This window comes from Musca autumnalis, unplaced genomic scaffold (genome assembly GCF_047663935.1).
Source record: "Musca autumnalis isolate F117 unplaced genomic scaffold, ASM4766393v1 scaffold_2, whole genome shotgun sequence".
In the NCBI taxonomy this organism is placed as follows: Eukaryota; Metazoa; Arthropoda; class Insecta; order Diptera; family Muscidae; genus Musca; species Musca autumnalis.
The window spans coordinates 236266307-236284541 of NW_027411755.1; the positions used below are offsets into that span (position 1 = coordinate 236266307).

At 27.3% G+C, this 18235-nt stretch overlaps 2 protein-coding genes across 2 annotated transcripts; both read right to left on the bottom strand.

Moving 5' to 3' along the window:
• Positions 1 to 477: 477 nt before the first annotated feature.
• On the bottom strand, positions 478 to 3769 carry Cdc23 (cell division cycle protein 23). The gene is made up of 6 exons (XM_073971064.1): positions 2859 to 3769; positions 2619 to 2798; positions 2390 to 2554; positions 2036 to 2211; positions 1458 to 1718; positions 478 to 1394 (listed from the first exon to the last, which is right to left on the bottom strand). Exons 1-6 carry the CDS (start codon positions 3634 to 3636, stop codon positions 861 to 863), a joined length of 2094 nt encoding a protein of 697 aa, XP_073827165.1. The 5' UTR covers positions 3637 to 3769; the 3' UTR covers positions 478 to 860.
• A 4401-nt stretch (positions 3770 to 8170) lies between these two features.
• Spindly (spindle apparatus coiled-coil protein 1 spindly) lies at positions 8171 to 14641 on the bottom strand. The gene is made up of 6 exons (XM_073966362.1): positions 13989 to 14641; positions 13756 to 13921; positions 13439 to 13654; positions 9718 to 9859; positions 9193 to 9291; positions 8171 to 9122 (listed from the first exon to the last, which is right to left on the bottom strand). The coding sequence occupies exons 1-6, from the start codon at positions 14514 to 14516 to the stop codon at positions 8327 to 8329; spliced, it is 1947 nt and encodes a 648-aa protein (XP_073822463.1). The 5' UTR covers positions 14517 to 14641; the 3' UTR covers positions 8171 to 8326.
• Between the last annotated feature and the right edge of the window lie 3594 nt (positions 14642 to 18235).

Here is an 18235-nt window from a genome sequence, read left to right on the forward strand (position 1 = left end):
AGCATGTAATGTGATATAGTACCATAAGAAACTACATATAGCTCCGATGGGCGTATCTAACGTAGTACAACACCACTTTTAAAGAAGTTCGACATGACTGAAATGATCAGTAGTTGTAAGCCAGCCGTTTGGTGGGGGATTTAACCATTGTGGAAGAGATATGGAGTTGTTTTGCCACAACTCGTGTCCGAAAGAACCTCTGTTAAACAAGTAAAAATATCGTCCTTTGTTTTGCATCCCAAAAAATCATTAAAATATTCACTTTAAAATTCTTCTTTGGGACAGCTTTAACATTTTTCAAAAGACCACTTTCCTTATGATACCTCCTCGGAATAATGTCTATAAAATTTCAAAAAAAAAAAATCTACATACATCTTACCTTGAAAAGCCTTTCCAAAAAGCATTTCTCTAAAGGTACAAATTTTTTAAAAGTTTTCTTGGATATCTCTGCCATGGTAGAAATAATAAAATATATTCTTAAAGTTCACTATGGTTTTGTATTTGATCGTTTTTTTGTTAATTGAACACATGAAAAGAAAGCAAAGATAAAACAGAGATGAAATTATTTAAAATTCTAATAAATACAATTGTTTGAGAGGAGGAAGTAGGAAGAAAATATTCTCTAAAGGTAATTTATAACTAGCTAAAAGAAGCTAAACTTACAACTTAAATGATAACATCCATTGTGGGCATGTGGTATTATTTTAAATCTCAAGTGCATACCTAGTTTATAAAACTATACACGATGTAACATTAAAAGTCAATTGAAACTCGAGGAAAAAGTACAACTCTCGTGTAGGAACCTTCTTAACACGTACAGACAGACTGCCAGTTGCTACTGTCTAACTTGCATTGAAATTTCAGTCTATTGAAATTGAAGACATTTCCATGGATTGCGTATCTTCATCTTGTTCACCAATATTAGATGTGGTGGCTATGGCCGGTTGTGTACCCGAACTAGATGTTCGCCGTGGTATGGAGGATAGATTTGAACCGGTATTGGTGGCAGGCATTGAGGTATTTGTATTAAGATCACTTTCACTTAGTGACATTTCATCTGCTGTCACTGATGAAGAAAGTTTTTGTGTCCCCAGGGCTGCTGATTTACTTGAAGATGACACCTGAGCCACTGAATCATTAACACTTGATTTCATACTACTGGTGGCAGCAGCAGAACTGCCAGGCAAGCCGCCACTACCACCACAACTTCTCCAGAGAAACTCTTTGTGGGAAAGCTTATAATCGCTTAATTCCATATCCATATCATCATCGGATGAGGTATCAGCATTTGCCACAGTTGCTGTGGAGCATGATGGTAGGGTGTCCAACGAAATCACCTTGCCACTGCGTTTATTTTCAATGGTTTTTAACAGAGATTTGGCCTCCGATTTACGCTGCAATGATAAAAATGAACATGAGGAAACAGAACAATTAGGAAGCAATTTTCTTTTACTTACATCATCTGATTCCAAACACTTGTAGGCATAATGTGAGGCTCTATCATATTCTCCCTTACTTTCATAATAATTGGCCAATGTCATATAGCCATGGTAGAGACTTTGTTTGTCTGCTGCAGCCCGTTCATCGGAACAGTAGAGCATATAACAATGCACAGCCAAATCAAATTCACCCAACTTCTCATGAAGATTTGCCATTTTGAACATGGCAATTCCTTCAATGTCACCCACATCACAGGCTTTACTATAGCACTTAATGGCCTGTAAATAAATTATTACGAAAATATAAGCAAATCTTTGAATTGTTTTTGTTGTAGCAGATTGTATGCTACTGGAAATGTTTTCATTACCCGTCCCACGTCCCATTTTTCCAAGTCGATTCAAGAACCTCACTTTACCCGTCCCACGTCTCATTTTTCCAAGTCGATTCAAGAACCTCACTTTACCCGTCCCACGTCCCATTTTTCCAAGCCGATTCAAGAACCTCACTTTACCCGTCCCATTTTTCCAAGTCGATTCAAGAACCCCACTTTACCCGTCCCACGTCCCATTTTTCCAAGTCGATTCAAGAAACTCACATTTTCACATTTCTCCAGTTTCTCATAAGTTTCACCCAAGGCCACAAGCATACGACTATCGTAGGGTCTTAATTGATGGGCAATTTTAAAATAATACAAGCTATAATAGTGCATTTTCAGTATTTCATAGGCCTGTCCCAAGCCATACCAGGCACGATAGTCACGTTTATTAACCTCTGCAAGAAGAAGAGAAGATTTGAAATTATTCAATTCATTCTACGGAAGGTATTCTTCTTCCTTATTCTTAACAAATTCACCGTGAGTTTTGTTTCTCTGCCTTAGGGGAGAGAGTGGCAATACTCACGGGGAATTTAAATTGACAATAAGCCTCAATTGCGACTCCAAAAAACCTACCCACAGCCTTGCGATAACTTTGTATAGCTGCATTGGTATTTTTCAATTCCATAAATTCATGACCCATCAATGTCCAGGCCGCCAAGAATTTTGGATCCAATTTTAAGGCTCTTTGGAAATACATTATGGCCATTTGATGATCACAGCGTATACTGTAATAATTACCTTGAAGAAGAGATGAGAAAATTAGCCCAAACCTTTCCCATAACTTCTCCACTTTCAAACTCACCAATAACACAACACGTCTCTGGACGATATTTATTAATACCCACTGCTTTGTGGGCCAGCTGGGCCATTTCTGTTTTAAGTTCCTTTACAAAAAGTAAATTGGAATAGGTATCCATATTATCTAGACGATAAGGATCCACTTCCTGCAACTCTTGGAAGATTTCAATGGCTTTATCGACATCTGAAAGCAAGCAACAAAATTGTGTTATGAAAAAACAATTAAAACAAAAAAAGCGTTTACCTCTCTTATTATGATACGCCAGCGCCATCTGTGATGTCACATAAACACATTTGCGAAAGCCAGCTGCCTGCAGCTCTTCATATGCCTTGAGACTTTCATCATTCAAATACATTTCAATGTATGTATGAGCAATAAAGAAATAACGCATCCAATGACCACCAAAATGCATTGTCTGTAGTTTTTCCTTTTCGGTAACCAAAGGAGACAATTCCACATAAGAGGCCCACAACATGGGTGACAAACGTATAGACTGCACCAAAACTTGATGGGCAGCCTGATTGAGATTTAAAGCTTTCAAAATAACACCATACAAATACATGCCATAACCATCTAAACGACCCCTTGAATATTCTGCCCTTAATGTGGCCAATAACTCTGCCAAATCCTTGACATGTCCTGAATCATTTAAATTCGATTGATCGGTTGTGGAGTCAAGTCTTCGCTTTTCCAGCCCCATATAGGTGGCATAATAATGTAGAAACTTGGGTACGGCCGATTCACAATTCCTCACCATATACGCAGCTCGATCATATTCCCTTACATCGAAATAACTTTTGGCCAAATAATAGCTATCATATTCAGCTGGTGCGATTCCCTCCATGACAGCTTCACTGAAGTCACACTTATCCCCGTCCAGCTCAACATCAGCCAGACCATGGTTCATTTCAGCCAACCATTTGACACTCTGCATCAAGCCGCGTTTTTGACACTCGACAATGCCACGCCTTATTTCACGTTTAACATCCTGTAGCGGAATATTGAAGAATTCATCCTCCATAGTTAGTTTTGTTTGGATTTATTGGGTTGAAAAAATTTTGAAGTTTGGTTTGGCGTCGCACGATTTGTGTTTTTTGTTTGCCTCTCGTTCTTCTTCTTCTTTTCCTTAGCCGCGCTAAATTGTCAACAGATGATTACTGCCATTGGATGGATCACTGAGTCGATTGAGAAATTAAGTAACGGCGTGCAAAATTGCACACATTGCAACAACAAAATAAAAATGGGAATGACAGTTGGAAAACCCACGTTTGTAAAATAATTTTTAAAAAAAAAAATACAAGTTTGTTGAAAAATAATTTAAAAAAAATCGTTTATTGAAAAATAATTTTTTAAAAGATCCACCTATGTTAAAAAATCATTTTTTAAAAAATCCAAGTTTAAAAATTATTTTTTAAAAATTCCACGTTTTCAAAAAATCCTCGTTTGTTCAAAAATATTTTTTTTTAAATGCACGTCTGTTCAAAAATATTTTTTTAAAATGCACTTTTGTTCAAAAACATTTTTTTAAAATGCACGTTTGTTCAAAAATATATTTTTTTTAAATGGTCACGTTTGTTGAAGAATTTTTTTTTTTAAAGGCCACGTTTATTGCAAAATTAGTTTTTAAAAAATCCACGTTTGCTAAAAATTATTTTTTAAAAAAATTCACGTTTATTGCAAAATTAGTTTTTAAAAAATCCACGTTTGCTAAAAATTATTTTTTAAAAAAATCCACGTTTGTTGAAAATTTTGTTTTATAAATCCACGTTTGTTGATTTTTTTTTTAAATCCACGTTTGTTGATTTTTTTTTAAATCCACTTTTGTTGAAAAATTATTTTTTTAAAAATCCAAGTTTTAAAAAAACCCTCTTTCGTTAAAAATAGTTTTTTCAAAAACCCGCGTTTGTTGAAAAATTATTAAAAAAGGCCACGTTTATTGCAAAATTATTTGTTTTAATCTACGATTTTTCAAAAAATCTATGCTTATTGAAAAATTATTTTATTAAAAAATTATTTAAAAATATTAAAAAATTTACGTTTATTAAAAAATTATTTTTTAAAAAATCCACGTTGAAAATTTGTTTTTTAAATAATCCTCGTTGAAAAATTATTTTTTAAAAAATCCGCTATTGTTAAAAAACTACTTTTTAACAAATACGCGCTGAAAAATATTTTTTGTAAAATCCACGTTGAAAGATAATTTTTGAAAAATTATTTAATAAAAACTACGCGTTAAAAATTATTTAATAAAAACTACGCGTTAAAAATTATTTAATAAAAACTACGCGTTAAAAAATTATTTAATAAAAACTAGGCGTAAAAAATTATTTAATAAAAACTAACCGTTAAAAAATTATTTTTTAAAAAATGCACGTCGACTTTATTTTTTTGAAGTCCACGTTGAAAAATTATTTTTTTTTAAAAAATCCACATTGAAAAATTATTTTTAAAAAAAAATCCAAGTTTGTTAAAAATAACTTTTAAAAAAATCCACATATGTTGAAAAATCATTATTTAAAAAATCCACGTTTCTTGAAAAATTATTTTTTAAAAAATACACCTACATATGTTGAAAAATCATTTTTTAAAAAATCCACGTTTTCAAAAAATCCTCGTTTGTTCAAAAATATTTTCTTAAAAGTGCACGTTTGTTCGAAAGTATTTTTTAAAAAACGCCACGTTTGTTGAAAAATTATTGTCTTAAAAAGGCCACGTTTATTACAAAATCTACGTTTATTGAAAAATTATTTAAAAATATACGTTATTAGAAAAAATTAGTTTCTAAAAAATCCACGTTGAAAAATGATTTTTTAAAAAATCCACGGTGAAAAATATTTTTTTAAAAAATCGACGTTGAAAAATGATTTTTTAAAAAATCGACGTTGAAACAATAATTTTTAAAAAATCCACGTTAAAAAATAATTATTAAAAAAATTATTTTTTTAAAAAATCCACGTTAAAAAAATAATTTTTAAAAAATCCACGTTAAAAAATAATTATTAAAAAAAATATTTTTTAAAAATCCACGTTAAAAAATAATTATTAAAAAAATTATTTTTTAAAAAATCCACGTTAAAAAAATAATTTTTAAAAAATAATTATTAAAAAAATTATTTTTTAAAAAATCCACGTTAAAAACTATTTTTTTAGGAAATCCACGTTAAAAACTATTTTTTTTAGGAAATCCACGTTAAAAAATTATTTTTTAAAAAATCCACGTTAAAATTTGTTTTTTAAAAAATCTACGTTGAAAAATTATTTTTTAAAAAATCCACGTTAAAAAAGTATTTTTTAGAAAATTCACGTTGAAAAATTATTTTTTAAAAAATCCACGTTGAAAAATTATTTTTAGAAAAATCCGCTATTGTTAAAAAACTATTTTTTAACAAATAAGCGTTAAATAATATATTTTTTATTAAAATCCACGTTGAAAGATAATTTGTTAAAAAATTATTTAATAAAAACTACGCGTAAAAAATTATTTAATAAAAACTAAACGTTAAAAATTATTTAATAAAAACTACTCGTTGAAAAATTATTTTTTTTAAAAAATCCACGTTGAAAAATTATTTTTTTAAAAAATCCACGTTGAAAAATTATTTTTTTAAAAAATCCACTTTGAAAAATTATTTTTTTAAAAAATCCACGTTGAAAAATTATTTTTTTAAAAAATCCACGTTGAAAAATTATTTTTTTAAAAAATCCACGTTGAAATTTTTTTTTTAAAATCCACGTTGAAAAAATATTTTTTTAAAAAATCCACGTTGAAAAATTATTTTTTTTAAAAATACACGTTGACAAATTATTTTTTTAAAAAATCCACGTTAAAAAATTATTTTTTTAAAAAATCCACGTTGAAAAATTATTTTTAAAAAATTCACGTTGAAATGTACTTTTATTAAAAAAATTAGTTTCTAAAAAATCCACGTTGAAAAAGTAATTTTTTTAGAAAATCCACGTTGAATTTTTTTTAAATCCACGTTGAATTTTTTTTAGAAAATCCACGTTGATTTTTTTTAGAAAATCCACGTTGAATTTTTTTAGAAAATCCACGTTGAATTTTTTTAAAAATCCACGCTGATTTTTTTCTTTAAAAATCCACGTTGAATTTTTTTTAAAAATCCTCTTCTAAAAATTATTTTTAAAAATCCACGTTGACTTTTTTTCTTTAAAAATCCACATTGATTTTTTTTTAAATCCACGTTGATTTTTTTTAAAAATCCACTTCTAAATATTATTTTTAAAAAATCCACGTTTGTTAAAAAACTTTTCTAACAAATCCACGTTGAAAAATATTTTTTTAAAAAATCCACGTTGAAAAATTATTTTTTAAAATAGTTTTTAGAAAATCCAAGCTTGTTGAATATTATTTTCAAAAAATTATTTTTAAAACACCAAGGTTTATTGAAAAATTATTTAAAAATCTACGTTTATTAAAAAAAAAATAGTTTCTAAAATCCACTTTAAAAAATTATTTTTCAAAAAATCGATGTTGAAACATTATTTTTTAAAAAATCCACGTTAAGAAATTATTTTTTAAAAAATCCACGTGAAAAAATATTTTTTAAAAAACCCACGTTAATAAATCATTTTTTAAAAAATCCACGTTGAAGAATTATTTTTTAAAAATTCATGAAAAAAATATTTTTTAAAAAATACAGGTTGAAAAATTATTCTTTAAAAAATCCTCATTTGTTGAAAAAGAATTTTTAAAAAATTCACATTTGTTGAAAAATAATTTTTAAAAAATCCACATATGTTGAAAAATAATTTTTAAAAAATCCACATTTGTTGAAAAATAATATTTAAAAAATCCACATTTGTTGAAAAATAATATTTAAAAAATCCACATTTGTTGAAAAATAATATTTAAAAAATCCACGTTTTTTGAAAAATAATTTTTAAAACCTATTTTTTAAAAAATCCACGTAAGTTGAAAAATAATTTTTAAAAAATCTGCGTTTGTTAAAAATACATTATTTTTTAAAAAATCCACGTCAAGAAATTATTTTTAAAAAATCCACGTGAAAAATTATTTTTTAAAAAATCCACGTTAATAAATCAATTGAAGTATTTTTTAAAAATTCATGGCAAAAATATTTTTTAAAAAATACAGGTTGAAAAATTATTTTTTAAAAAATCCACGTTGAAAAATTATTCTTTAAAAAATCCACATTTGTTGAAAAATAATTTTTAAAAAATCCACATTTGTTGAAAAATAATATTTAAAAAATCCACATTTGTTGAAGAATAATTTTTAAAAAATCCACATTTGTTGAAAAATATTTTTAAAACCAATTTATTAAAAAATCCACGTAAGTTGAAAAATAATTTTTAAAAAATCCACATTTGTTGAAAATAAAAAAACATTTCAAAAATCCCCAACTTTTGCTGAAAAATGATTTCTAAAAAATCAACTGTTGTTGAACAAATTTTGTAAAAGAGAACGTTGTTTGAAAAATTCCTTAAAACTCCACTTTGTTGAAAAATATTTTAAACACATTTACCTTTGTTTAAAAGAGCTTGAAAATCTATTCTTAAAAAAAGTCGAGCAATTTTTTTAATTTTTATAAAGTACAAATTTTAATTGGCAAGAATGATGAATAAATTTAAAAAAAGACAATTATAATATCAGACATGGGTTTACACATACATATAAAATTGTTAGATTTAAATAAAACTTATACAAATACATAAATATTTAAAATAGTCTAGTCATGCTTAGATCCTACGAAGACACGACGTACGACAATGTTTGATTTTGCACGAGTTTGATTAACAACAGCTTTGCTGGTGTTCTTTTTGGCAGCTGGAGTTGTAGCAAATGTAGCTGATTTCTTATCTTTAGTATTGCCGGCGTTAGAAGAAGCAGCAGCAGTTGCCCCAGTGACTGGTGTTACAGACGCTGCTGATGCAGTCACTAACTCACTTGGCGACGGAGTTTGGGGTGTAAAGCTATGTACCAAATCTTCTTTGGAGGAAAATTTAACAATTTTAGATGGTTCTTTGGAGAATAAATCACGTTGTTTGGTGAGTATAGAACGTGAGGGTGGGGTGTTTGAAATTTCAGTTGTCAATACTTTGTTTTCTAAAGGACTCTTCGTTGGTGATACAAGTTTTACAGATTTTTCACTACCAACTGGTGTGATATTCTCTTTATCTTCAGTCACGTGATTTGATTTCTCTTGCGGTTCAAGTTTAACAGTGCCAATTTCTTGAGTATTCTCCTCCTGTTTGTTGTCCTTGACAATTGATGGTTCTACTAGAGAATTATCATTTTCATCTTTTATTGTTGCCACCTTTTGTGGAGTCATCGATTTACGTGTTATATTTTCAAATGTGGCACTACGACGACTACTAACAATACGTGGCCTTGCCTCATTCTGTTCCTTTTCGCCGATATGAAATTCAAATGAATGAACAGGTTTAAATTCAATTTTATTTTCAGTTAATAAATGTTCACGATCCATCAATAGACAACGTGATTTCAATGCCTCAAATCTCCATCTAAAAATAGAAAAGCGGAACAGAAAATAAATACTTAAGTTATTGGTCCAAAATGATTTGTTTTACATACCTAGCCAAATCTTGTTGTGAGTTCCTTTGTTGTTCCTCCAAATTGGCCTTTTGTAAACGTACACTATGTAGCTGCCGTTTGAGATCTTCCGTTTCCTTTCTGTTACAAAGATTGTAAGGACAAATTGTTATCGACGATGTTTTAAATCAGCTTTACTGTAGTTTTTGTTTATGTATCTTAAGAGTATTATGCGGTATGTACATTCCATACTAATTGGGACAGACTACGTTTTATAAACAATAGATGATGCAATGCAGTTAATTTTAGAAAAAAAGGACCTTAATCACTACTTATATGCTAGAAGAAATACATTTTTAAATGTACTCCTGGGATAGACTGTTTTGATTTTAGTAAATGTTTTTTGTTTTTAGTTACGAAAATAACATGCTTTGGTTTGAGATGCATAAGGAGGGATTTGAAAGGGGGTTTCTTTAAAGTAGAAAGCGAGGCTTGGTAAAACACCAAGTTTTCATAAAATGTCCTATATAATCTACACATGTTGCAACGCGTTTGGTTAACTCATACTTGCAATAACTGAGCATTGAATCAAGCCATAGAACGCCTTTCTCCTTAGCCAAATCATTTAGTCGCTCTTGATTCCATTTTAATTTCCGTTCAAGCTCTTCATTTTGACTTAGTAGACTGCGTACGCGTTCATTGAGTTTTTCTGCAAAAAGAAAGCAAGGAAATTATCTTTTTAAAGAAATTTGTTAAGATTCAAAACCCACATTATTGAAAAAAATATTTTTATAAAATTCCCCGAATGTTGAACAAAAAATTTGTTAAAAAATAAAAAAAAAAACCATGAGTAATGAAAAAATATTTTTTAAATATCCACGATTATTGAAAATACTCAAAAAAATACACCCACGATTACAGAAAATGTTAAAAAAACAGTTTTTTAAATTTTTTTTACAAAGAAATCAACAAAAAAAATCTTTAAAAAAAATCACAATTGCTTCAAATATTTTTTAAGGAATTCACGATTATTATAACGATTTTCCAATAATAGTTGATTTTTAATGATTATTTGTTCATTCTTTAAAAAATCCACGATTATGAAATTCACAGAAATTCACAAAAATGGAAAAAATAGTTTTTTTCATGAAAAAATTTTAATCCAAGATTTAAAAAATGATTAAAAAACCACAATTTAAATTTTTTAATCCACGATTGTGAAAAAAATTGATTAAAAAATTCACTACATATAATGAACATACTTTTCAAAAATATCTACGACTATGAAAAAATATTTTTTAAGAAATTCACAAAAATGAACAAAATATTTTTAAAAATCCGCTACATCAATTTTTTTAATCCACCATTGTTAAAAAATTTGATTAAAAAATACACTACACATTTTTCAAAAAAAATATTTATAAAAATCTGCGACTATGAAAAATATTTTTATAAAATCCACGACGATAAAAAAGTTATTTTTTATAAATTATGAAAATATATATTTTTTAAAAAATCCACGTTCTTAAAATATTTTTAAAAAATCCACGACTATGAAAAAGTTGTTTTTTGTTTTAACAAAATTATGGAAATATATTTAAAAAAAATATTTTTTAAAAAATCCACGATTATGAAAAAATATTTTTTAAAAAATCCAAGATTATGGAAAAATATTTTTTAAAAAATCCACGATTATGAAAAAATATTTTTTAAAAAATCCAAGATTATGGAAAAATATTTTTTAAAAAATCCACGATTATGAAAAAATATTTTTTAAAAAATCTACGATTATGAAAAAATAGTTTTTAAAAAATCCACGATTATGAAAACTTATTTTTTTAAAAAATCCATGATTATAAAACAGTTGTTTTTTAAACAAAATTATGAAAATATATTTTTTAAAAAATCCAAGTTCTGAAAAATTTTTTTAAAAAATCCAAGATCTGAAAAAATATTTTTTAAAAAATCCACGTTCTGAAAAAAATTTTTAAAAAATCCACGATCTGAAAAAAATGTTTTTTAAAAATATCCACGACTATGAAAAAATATTTTTTAAAAAATCCACGATTATGAAAAAATATTTTTTAAAAAATCCACGATTATGAAAAAATATTTTTTAAAAAATCCACGATTATGAAAAAATATTTTTTAAAAAATCCACGATTATGAAAAAATATTTTTTAAAAAATCCACGATTATGAAAAAATATTTTTTAAAAAATCCACGATTATGAAAAAATATTTTTTAAAAAATCCACGATTATGAAAAAATATTTTTTAAAAAATCCACGATTATGAAAAAATATTTTTTAAAAAATCCACGATTATGAAAAAATATTTTTTAAAAAATCCACGATTATGAAAAAATATTTTTTAAAAAATCCACGATTATGAAAAAATATTTTTTTAAAAATCCACGATTATGAAAAAATATTTTTTAAAAAATCCACGATTATGAAAAAATATTTTTTAAAAAATCCACGATTATGAAAAAATATTTTTTAAAGAATCCACGATTATGAAAAAATATTTTTTAAAAAATCCACGATTATGAAAAAATATTTTTTAAAAAATCCACGATTATGAAAAAATATTTTTTAAAAAATCCACGATTATGAAAAAATATTTTTTAAAAAATCCACGATTATGAAAAAATATTTTTTAAAGAATCCACGATTATGAAAAAATATTTTTTAAAAAATCCACCATTATGAAAAAATATTTTTTAAAAAATCCACGATTATGAAAAAATATTTTTTAAAAAATCCACGATTATGAAAAAATATTTTTTAAAAATATCCACGACTATGCAAAAATATTTTTTAAAAATATCCACGACTATGCAAAAATATTTTTTAAAAATATCCACGACTATGAAAAAATATTTTTTAAAAAATCCACGATTATGAAAAAATATTTTTTAAAAAATTCACGATTATGAAAAAATATTTTTTAAAAAATCCAAGACTATGAAAAATATTTTTTTAAAAATCCACGATTATGAAAAAATATTTTTTAAAAATCCACGATTATGAAAAATATTTTTTTTAAAAATCCACGTTTATGAAAAAATATTTTTTAAAAAATTCACGATTATGAAAAAATATTTTTTAAAGAATCCATGATTATGAAAAAATATTTTTTTAAAGAATCCACGATTATGAAAAAATATTTTTTAAAAAATCCACGATTATGAAAAAATATTTTTTAAAAAATCCAGGATTATGAAAACTTATTTTTTAAAAAATCCACGATTATGAAATAATATATTTTTTTTTTTTAAATCCTCGATTGTGAAAAATATTTTTTTTTAAAATCCTCGATTGTGAAAAAATATTTTTTTAAAAAATGGTCGATTATGAAAAAATATTTCTTTAAAAATCAAAGATCAGAAAAAATATTTTTATAAAAAAATCCACTATAATGAAAAAATATTTTTTTAGAAATCCATAGAAAAACATATTTTTTAAAAAACCCACGATTATGAAAAAAATAATTTAAAAAAAATCAAGATTTTTGAAAAAAATCTTTGAAAAGTCCATGATTTCTGAAAATATATTCTTTAAAAATTCACGATTTTTTAAAAATATTATAATTTTTGAATAAATATTATTTTCATCAAAAATCCACAAATTTTTAAAAAAATCTTTAAAAAATTCACAATTTTTAAAAAAATATTCTTTAAAATATCCACGATTTTTGGAAAAATATTCTTTAAAAAATCCAAATTTTTGGAAAAAATATTCTTTAAAATTTTACGCTTTTTGAAAAATTATGCGTTAAGTTGTCGATAATGTATTTGAATAAATATTCTTTCATAATCCGAAAAAATATTCTTCAAAAATTGACGATTATTGGTAGTCACAAAAAACTTTAAACTAAAAAGTTTCTATGTAATTTTCAAGTTTTTGGTGTGAATTAAGAACAGAGATCTCCCTCCTCTCCCCTCTCTCAAAAAACTTAAAAATAGCTTAAGAAAGTTTTCACCGTGTGTCTACCGAGTAAAGGTCATTGCCATCCAGTCATAATAGCATCACAAAATCTGTACATGTGTGGGGTGGGTAGCATTAAACGACCACTAGTTCTAAAAGCGTCTATTGCAATGGCCCAATGCAATAGACTTTCTATTATATTGCATTTTATGTGTTCCTCCGGTAGTGGAAAATCAAATGTTTGAGGTTATAGTATAAATTGTGTTTGAATGAAATTGGACAATATGAAAAACATTCAAGCTTTATAAGATACAAAATATTCTATGACTTTTATAGAATCATATTTGCATTACGTACCTTGATAAATTTTATCAGCGTTACAAAATATTGCACTACATGCCTCCAACTCAGTATGCATGGCAATATTTTCACGTTTTAAACGGCGAATTTCATGCTCACTTTCATTGTAGATCTTTTTCATTTGCATGTAACTCTTCTTTTGGGAATTTAATAATTGTTTCATGGCCTGGCGTTGATCATCCACTTCGGCAAATAAGGAGTTTCCTTTGCGATCTAAAAAAGAAAGACATTCATACATATAATTGCAGTATTAAAGAAATAAAAACACCAAAAACTGAACAGAAAACGTTTTAAAAATCAGCTTCAAATCTTACCATTATTTTCTGGAGCAGCCGATAACATTGCAATTTGGGCATTAGCTTCAGCCAATTGCTCTTGAGTACTTTCGAGAATTTGAACCTTTTCATCAAGATCTGCCTTTTTCGACTGTAAATTCTCCTCTAAACAGTTGATTTGATCACGAAGAATTTCGATATTTTTCTAAAACATATCACAAAAAATTTTAAAACCTCTTACTAAACAAACAATACTGACCATTATAACTTACCTCACACTCTGCTATGGTTAGGGTATAGCGTACAGTTTGCTCTTGAAAATCTTCCATTTTCTGTAACAAATCCATATTTTCACACTCCAACATTTGTATGCGCTGCAAATCTTCTTCCGAAGTCTTGCATTCAACCACAGCTGGTTCACTTTCTTTACGTTTAGTCAATTCTTCTATTGTTTTCGTAAGTGCAGCATTTTCTTCCAGCAGTGCATTGTGATCTTGTTGCAAAGTGTTATAGGATAATTCCAGCTTACTATGACGCTTCCTTAACTCAGCCAATTCACTCAGAGCCTTTTGCAATTCATTGTCATCCTGATTGTTTTCGCTGCTCGTATATTGCTCCAACTCTTGGGATAAGTAGGCTTGGGCAGCAGTGGCAGTATCTAATGATCGTTTGAGTTCGTGTATTTTTTGTGTATCAGCTTCATTTGACTCCTTCAGATCTTGATAGCGATCAAAGAGCTTACAGAATTCCTCCAATAGCTCATCTCGAGAAAAGTTTAGTATATCGGGATAATCAACCATGGTTCTTCCAGTTTTTATGTATTTCCAGGAATTTTAATAAGAAAATATTTTTAATTCAATTTTCATATAATGCCGCTACACCTTATGCAAACACTAACACTTGCAAATAAATGACACTCACACATAGCGTCATATAAGTAAATACCGAGTACTCATATAAGTAAATATCAAGTACTGATAGCAGAAAAAGTAACGGCGTCAAAATACACAAATTAGCTCTGTTCCTTTACGTGCAAGAATCTTCAAGTTTTACCACTTTTTACTCGAAAAGCGTTCCTTTACTTCAGACACCATACAATTCATATGATAGCAGTTTACAACTTTTGCTACTTTTGCCGGTCTTACCACTTTCAAAAGTAAAGGTACAGACCAATTGATTGTTAAAAAGCGAACATGCATTAAATGCAACTACAGTAAGAGGTAGTTTACACTATATGTAAATGCCATATGACATGAAATTTTCCATAATTATATAGTCGCTAATATGTGCAATATTGGGGATTTTCCTTACGCGATTTACTTTGTGCGTCCACACCAGCAAAATTGTAATAAAATTACGTCTCCACATTGCCTGCGTGGGTAGATATGGAATGTTTTTATTTCGTGTCATATGACATTGATAGATAGTGTAAACTACCTCTAAGGGGTAGTTTTCACTGTATGTAAATGTCATATGACATGAAATTTTCCATCATTATATAGTCACAAATATGTGCAATATTGGGGATTTTCCTTACGCCATTTTCTTTGTGCGTCGACACCAGCAAAAATGTAATAAACTTACGTCTCCACATTACCTGCGTGGGTAGATATGGAATGTTTTTATTTCGTGTCATATGACATTAATAGATAGTGTAAACTACCTCTAAAAAAATCAAAAATAGTGGATTTTTAAAGGGTTGTAACTGTGGATTTTTTAAAGAATAATTTTTCAAAAATCGTGAATTTATTAAAGAATATTTTTTTAAAAATCATGGATTTTCTAAGAATATTTTTTTTTTAAATCGTAGAATTGTTAAAGAATATTCAAACATCATGGATTTATTACAGAATATTCTTTTTTCAAAAATCGTGGATTTTTAAAAAAATATTTTTTCAAAAATCGTGGATTTTTTAAAGAATATTTTTTTTTTCAAGAATCGTGGATTTTTTAAAGTATTTTGTTTCAAAAATCGAGGATTTTTCAAAGAATTTTTTTTTTTACAAATCGTGGATTTCTTAATGATTTTTTTTCAAAAATCGTGAGTCTTTTAAAAAATATTTTTTCAAAAATCGTGGATTTCTCAAAGAATTTTTTTTTAAATCGTGGATTTTTAAAAAAATCATGATTTTTTGAATAATTTGAATTCTTTAAGAATATTTTTTAATGATCGTAGATTTGTAATGATTTTTTTTTTCAAAAATCATGGATTTTTTAAAGAATATCTTTTCAAAAATCGTAAATGTGAAAGAAGAATATTTTAAAGAATATTTTTTCAAGAATCCTGGATTTTTCAAAGAACATTTTTGAAAAATCCTGGATTTTTTAAAAAATATTTTTTTCAGGGTTCGTGCATTTTTTAAAGAATATTTTTTTTTCAAAAATCGTAGATTTTTTAAAAAATATATTTTTAAAAATCGTGGATTTTTTAAAGAATATTTTTTTAAATCGTGAATATTTTAAAGAATATTTTTTTAAATCGTGGATATTTTAAAGAATATTTTTTCAAAAATAGTGGCTTTTTAAAGAATATTTTTTCAAAAATCATGATTTTTTAAATAATTTGAATTCTTTAAGAATATTTTTTAATGATCGTAGATTTGTAATGATTTTTTTTTCAAAAATCATGGATTTTTTAAAGAATATCTTTTCAAAAATCGTAAATGTGAAAGAAGAATATTTTAAAGAATATTTTTTCAAGAATCCTGGATTTTTCAAAGAACATTTTTGAAAAATCCTGGATTTTTTAAACAATATTTTTTTCAGGGTTCGAGGATTTTTTAAAGAATATTTTTTTTCAAAAATCGTAGATTTTTTAAAAATCGTGGATTTTTTAAAGAATATTTTTTTAAATCGTGGATATTTTAAAGAATATTTTTTTAAATCGTGGATATTTTAAAGAATATTTTTTCAAAAATAGTGGCTTTTTAAAGAATATTTTTTCAAAAATCGTGAATTTTTTAAAGGATTTTTTTTTTCAAAAATCGTATATTTTTTAAATAGAATATATTTTAAAAATCATGATTTTTTTTAAATTATGTGAATTTTTTATGAATATTTTATTTTAATATTTTTTAAGAACAATATTTTTTAAAAATCATGAGTTTTGTTTTTAAATTTGAATTTTTTAAGAATATTTTTAGATGATTTTTTAAGAAGAATATTTTTTTAAAAATCATGAGTTTTGTTTTTAAATGTGAATTTTTTAAGAACATTTTTCAAAAGTAGTGGATTTTTTTAAGAATATTTTCTTTTAAATCGTAAATTTTTCAAAGATTTTTTTAATCTTGAATTTTTTAAATTAATCTTGAATTTTTTAAATTATATTTTTTTAACAATCGTGGATTTTAAAGAAATTTTTCACTTTCATACGGGCAAAATGTACCTCATCGAAATAATGGTTTTAGACCCCAAGTATGTTTGGACGAAATGTGTTTCAGACAATTTTGAGTCGATTGAGCAATGTCCGTCCGTCTGTCTGTCTGGCTGGTGCGCACGATAATTCTCGAACGGATGAACCGATTCGGTTCAAATTTTGGCTTTCGTAATATTTTGCCCAAACTTAGTTTAAGTTCGTAGATGGGCCATATCGGTCCACTCCTTCCGGTACCTCCCCCACAAAAGTTCGAAAATGTTCGGAAAATTTGTGCACACGATAACTCTTGAAGGGAGTAACCGATTTGGTCCACACTTTGCACATCGTGAAATTTTTACAGACTTAGATGAGGTTCCAATATGGACTCAATCGGCCCAATCCTTCAGGTACCTCCCACACAAAACTTCGGATAAGTTCAGTTTAGGACCTGTTCTAGAATCGCTTTGATTTTTCTTGCAACAACTTGTATTCACTTCCCTCCACACGACGGTACAAGTTTCATTAGGGCAAAGGTGCAAAAAGCCCCTATGACACCTTGTGTAGCGGTTGGAGCGCAAGATAACTCTCGAACGGATCTGTCGATTCGGTCCAAAATTTGGCCTTCGTAATATTTTATCAAAACATAGTTTAAATTCGAAGATGGGCTATATCGGTCCACTCCTTCAGGTAACTCCCCCACAAATCTTCAAAAATGTTCGGAAAAATGTTGCGCACGATAACTCTTGAAGGGAGTGACCGATGTAATCTATACTTTGCACATCCTAATATATCTACCAGATATCGATCAAGTTCGAATATGGACTATATTTGTCTACTCCTTCTGGTAGCTCTCACACAAAATTTCGGATAAGTTCACCTTAAGACCTGCTCTCGAATCACTTTGATTTTTATTGAAGCGATTTGCATTCGCTACCTCCATTACGACGGTAAAAGTTTTTTCAGGAGCAAGTCCATATTTCTTGGGAAAACAGCCCGAAAGGTGTAAAAAACCCTATGTCACCGTATGTGGCGGTCGGAGAGCACAATAACTCTCGAACTGTTCAACCGATTTGGTCTTTGTCATATTATATCCAAACTTAGTTTCATGTGCAATACCGGTCCACAACATCCGGTACTTCTCCCCAACATTTAAAAAAAATTCAC

Excerpts from the sequence above, each read along its gene's own strand:
- Spindly (XM_073966362.1), bottom strand. The coding sequence starts at position 14,516 with ATGGTTGATTATCCCGATATACTAAACTTTTCTCGAGATGAGCTATTG. Across the intron at positions 9,860-13,438 it reads CGCTGATAAAATTTATCAAG|AAAAACTCAATGAACGCGTA; the intron begins GTACGTAATGCA and ends TTCTTTTTGCAG. Across the intron at positions 9,292-9,717 it reads TCAATGCTCAGTTATTGCAA|AAAGGAAACGGAAGATCTCA; the intron begins GTATGAGTTAAC and ends TCTTTGTAACAG.
- Cdc23 (XM_073971064.1), bottom strand. The coding sequence starts at position 3,636 with ATGGAGGATGAATTCTTCAATATTCCGCTACAGGATGTTAAACGTGAA. Across the intron at positions 2,555-2,618 it reads AGAGACGTGTTGTGTTATTG|GTAATTATTACAGTATACGC; the intron begins GTGAGTTTGAAA and ends CTCTTCTTCAAG. Across the intron at positions 1,395-1,457 it reads AGTGTTTGGAATCAGATGAT|CGTAAATCGGAGGCCAAATC; the intron begins GTAAGTAAAAGA and ends TTATCATTGCAG.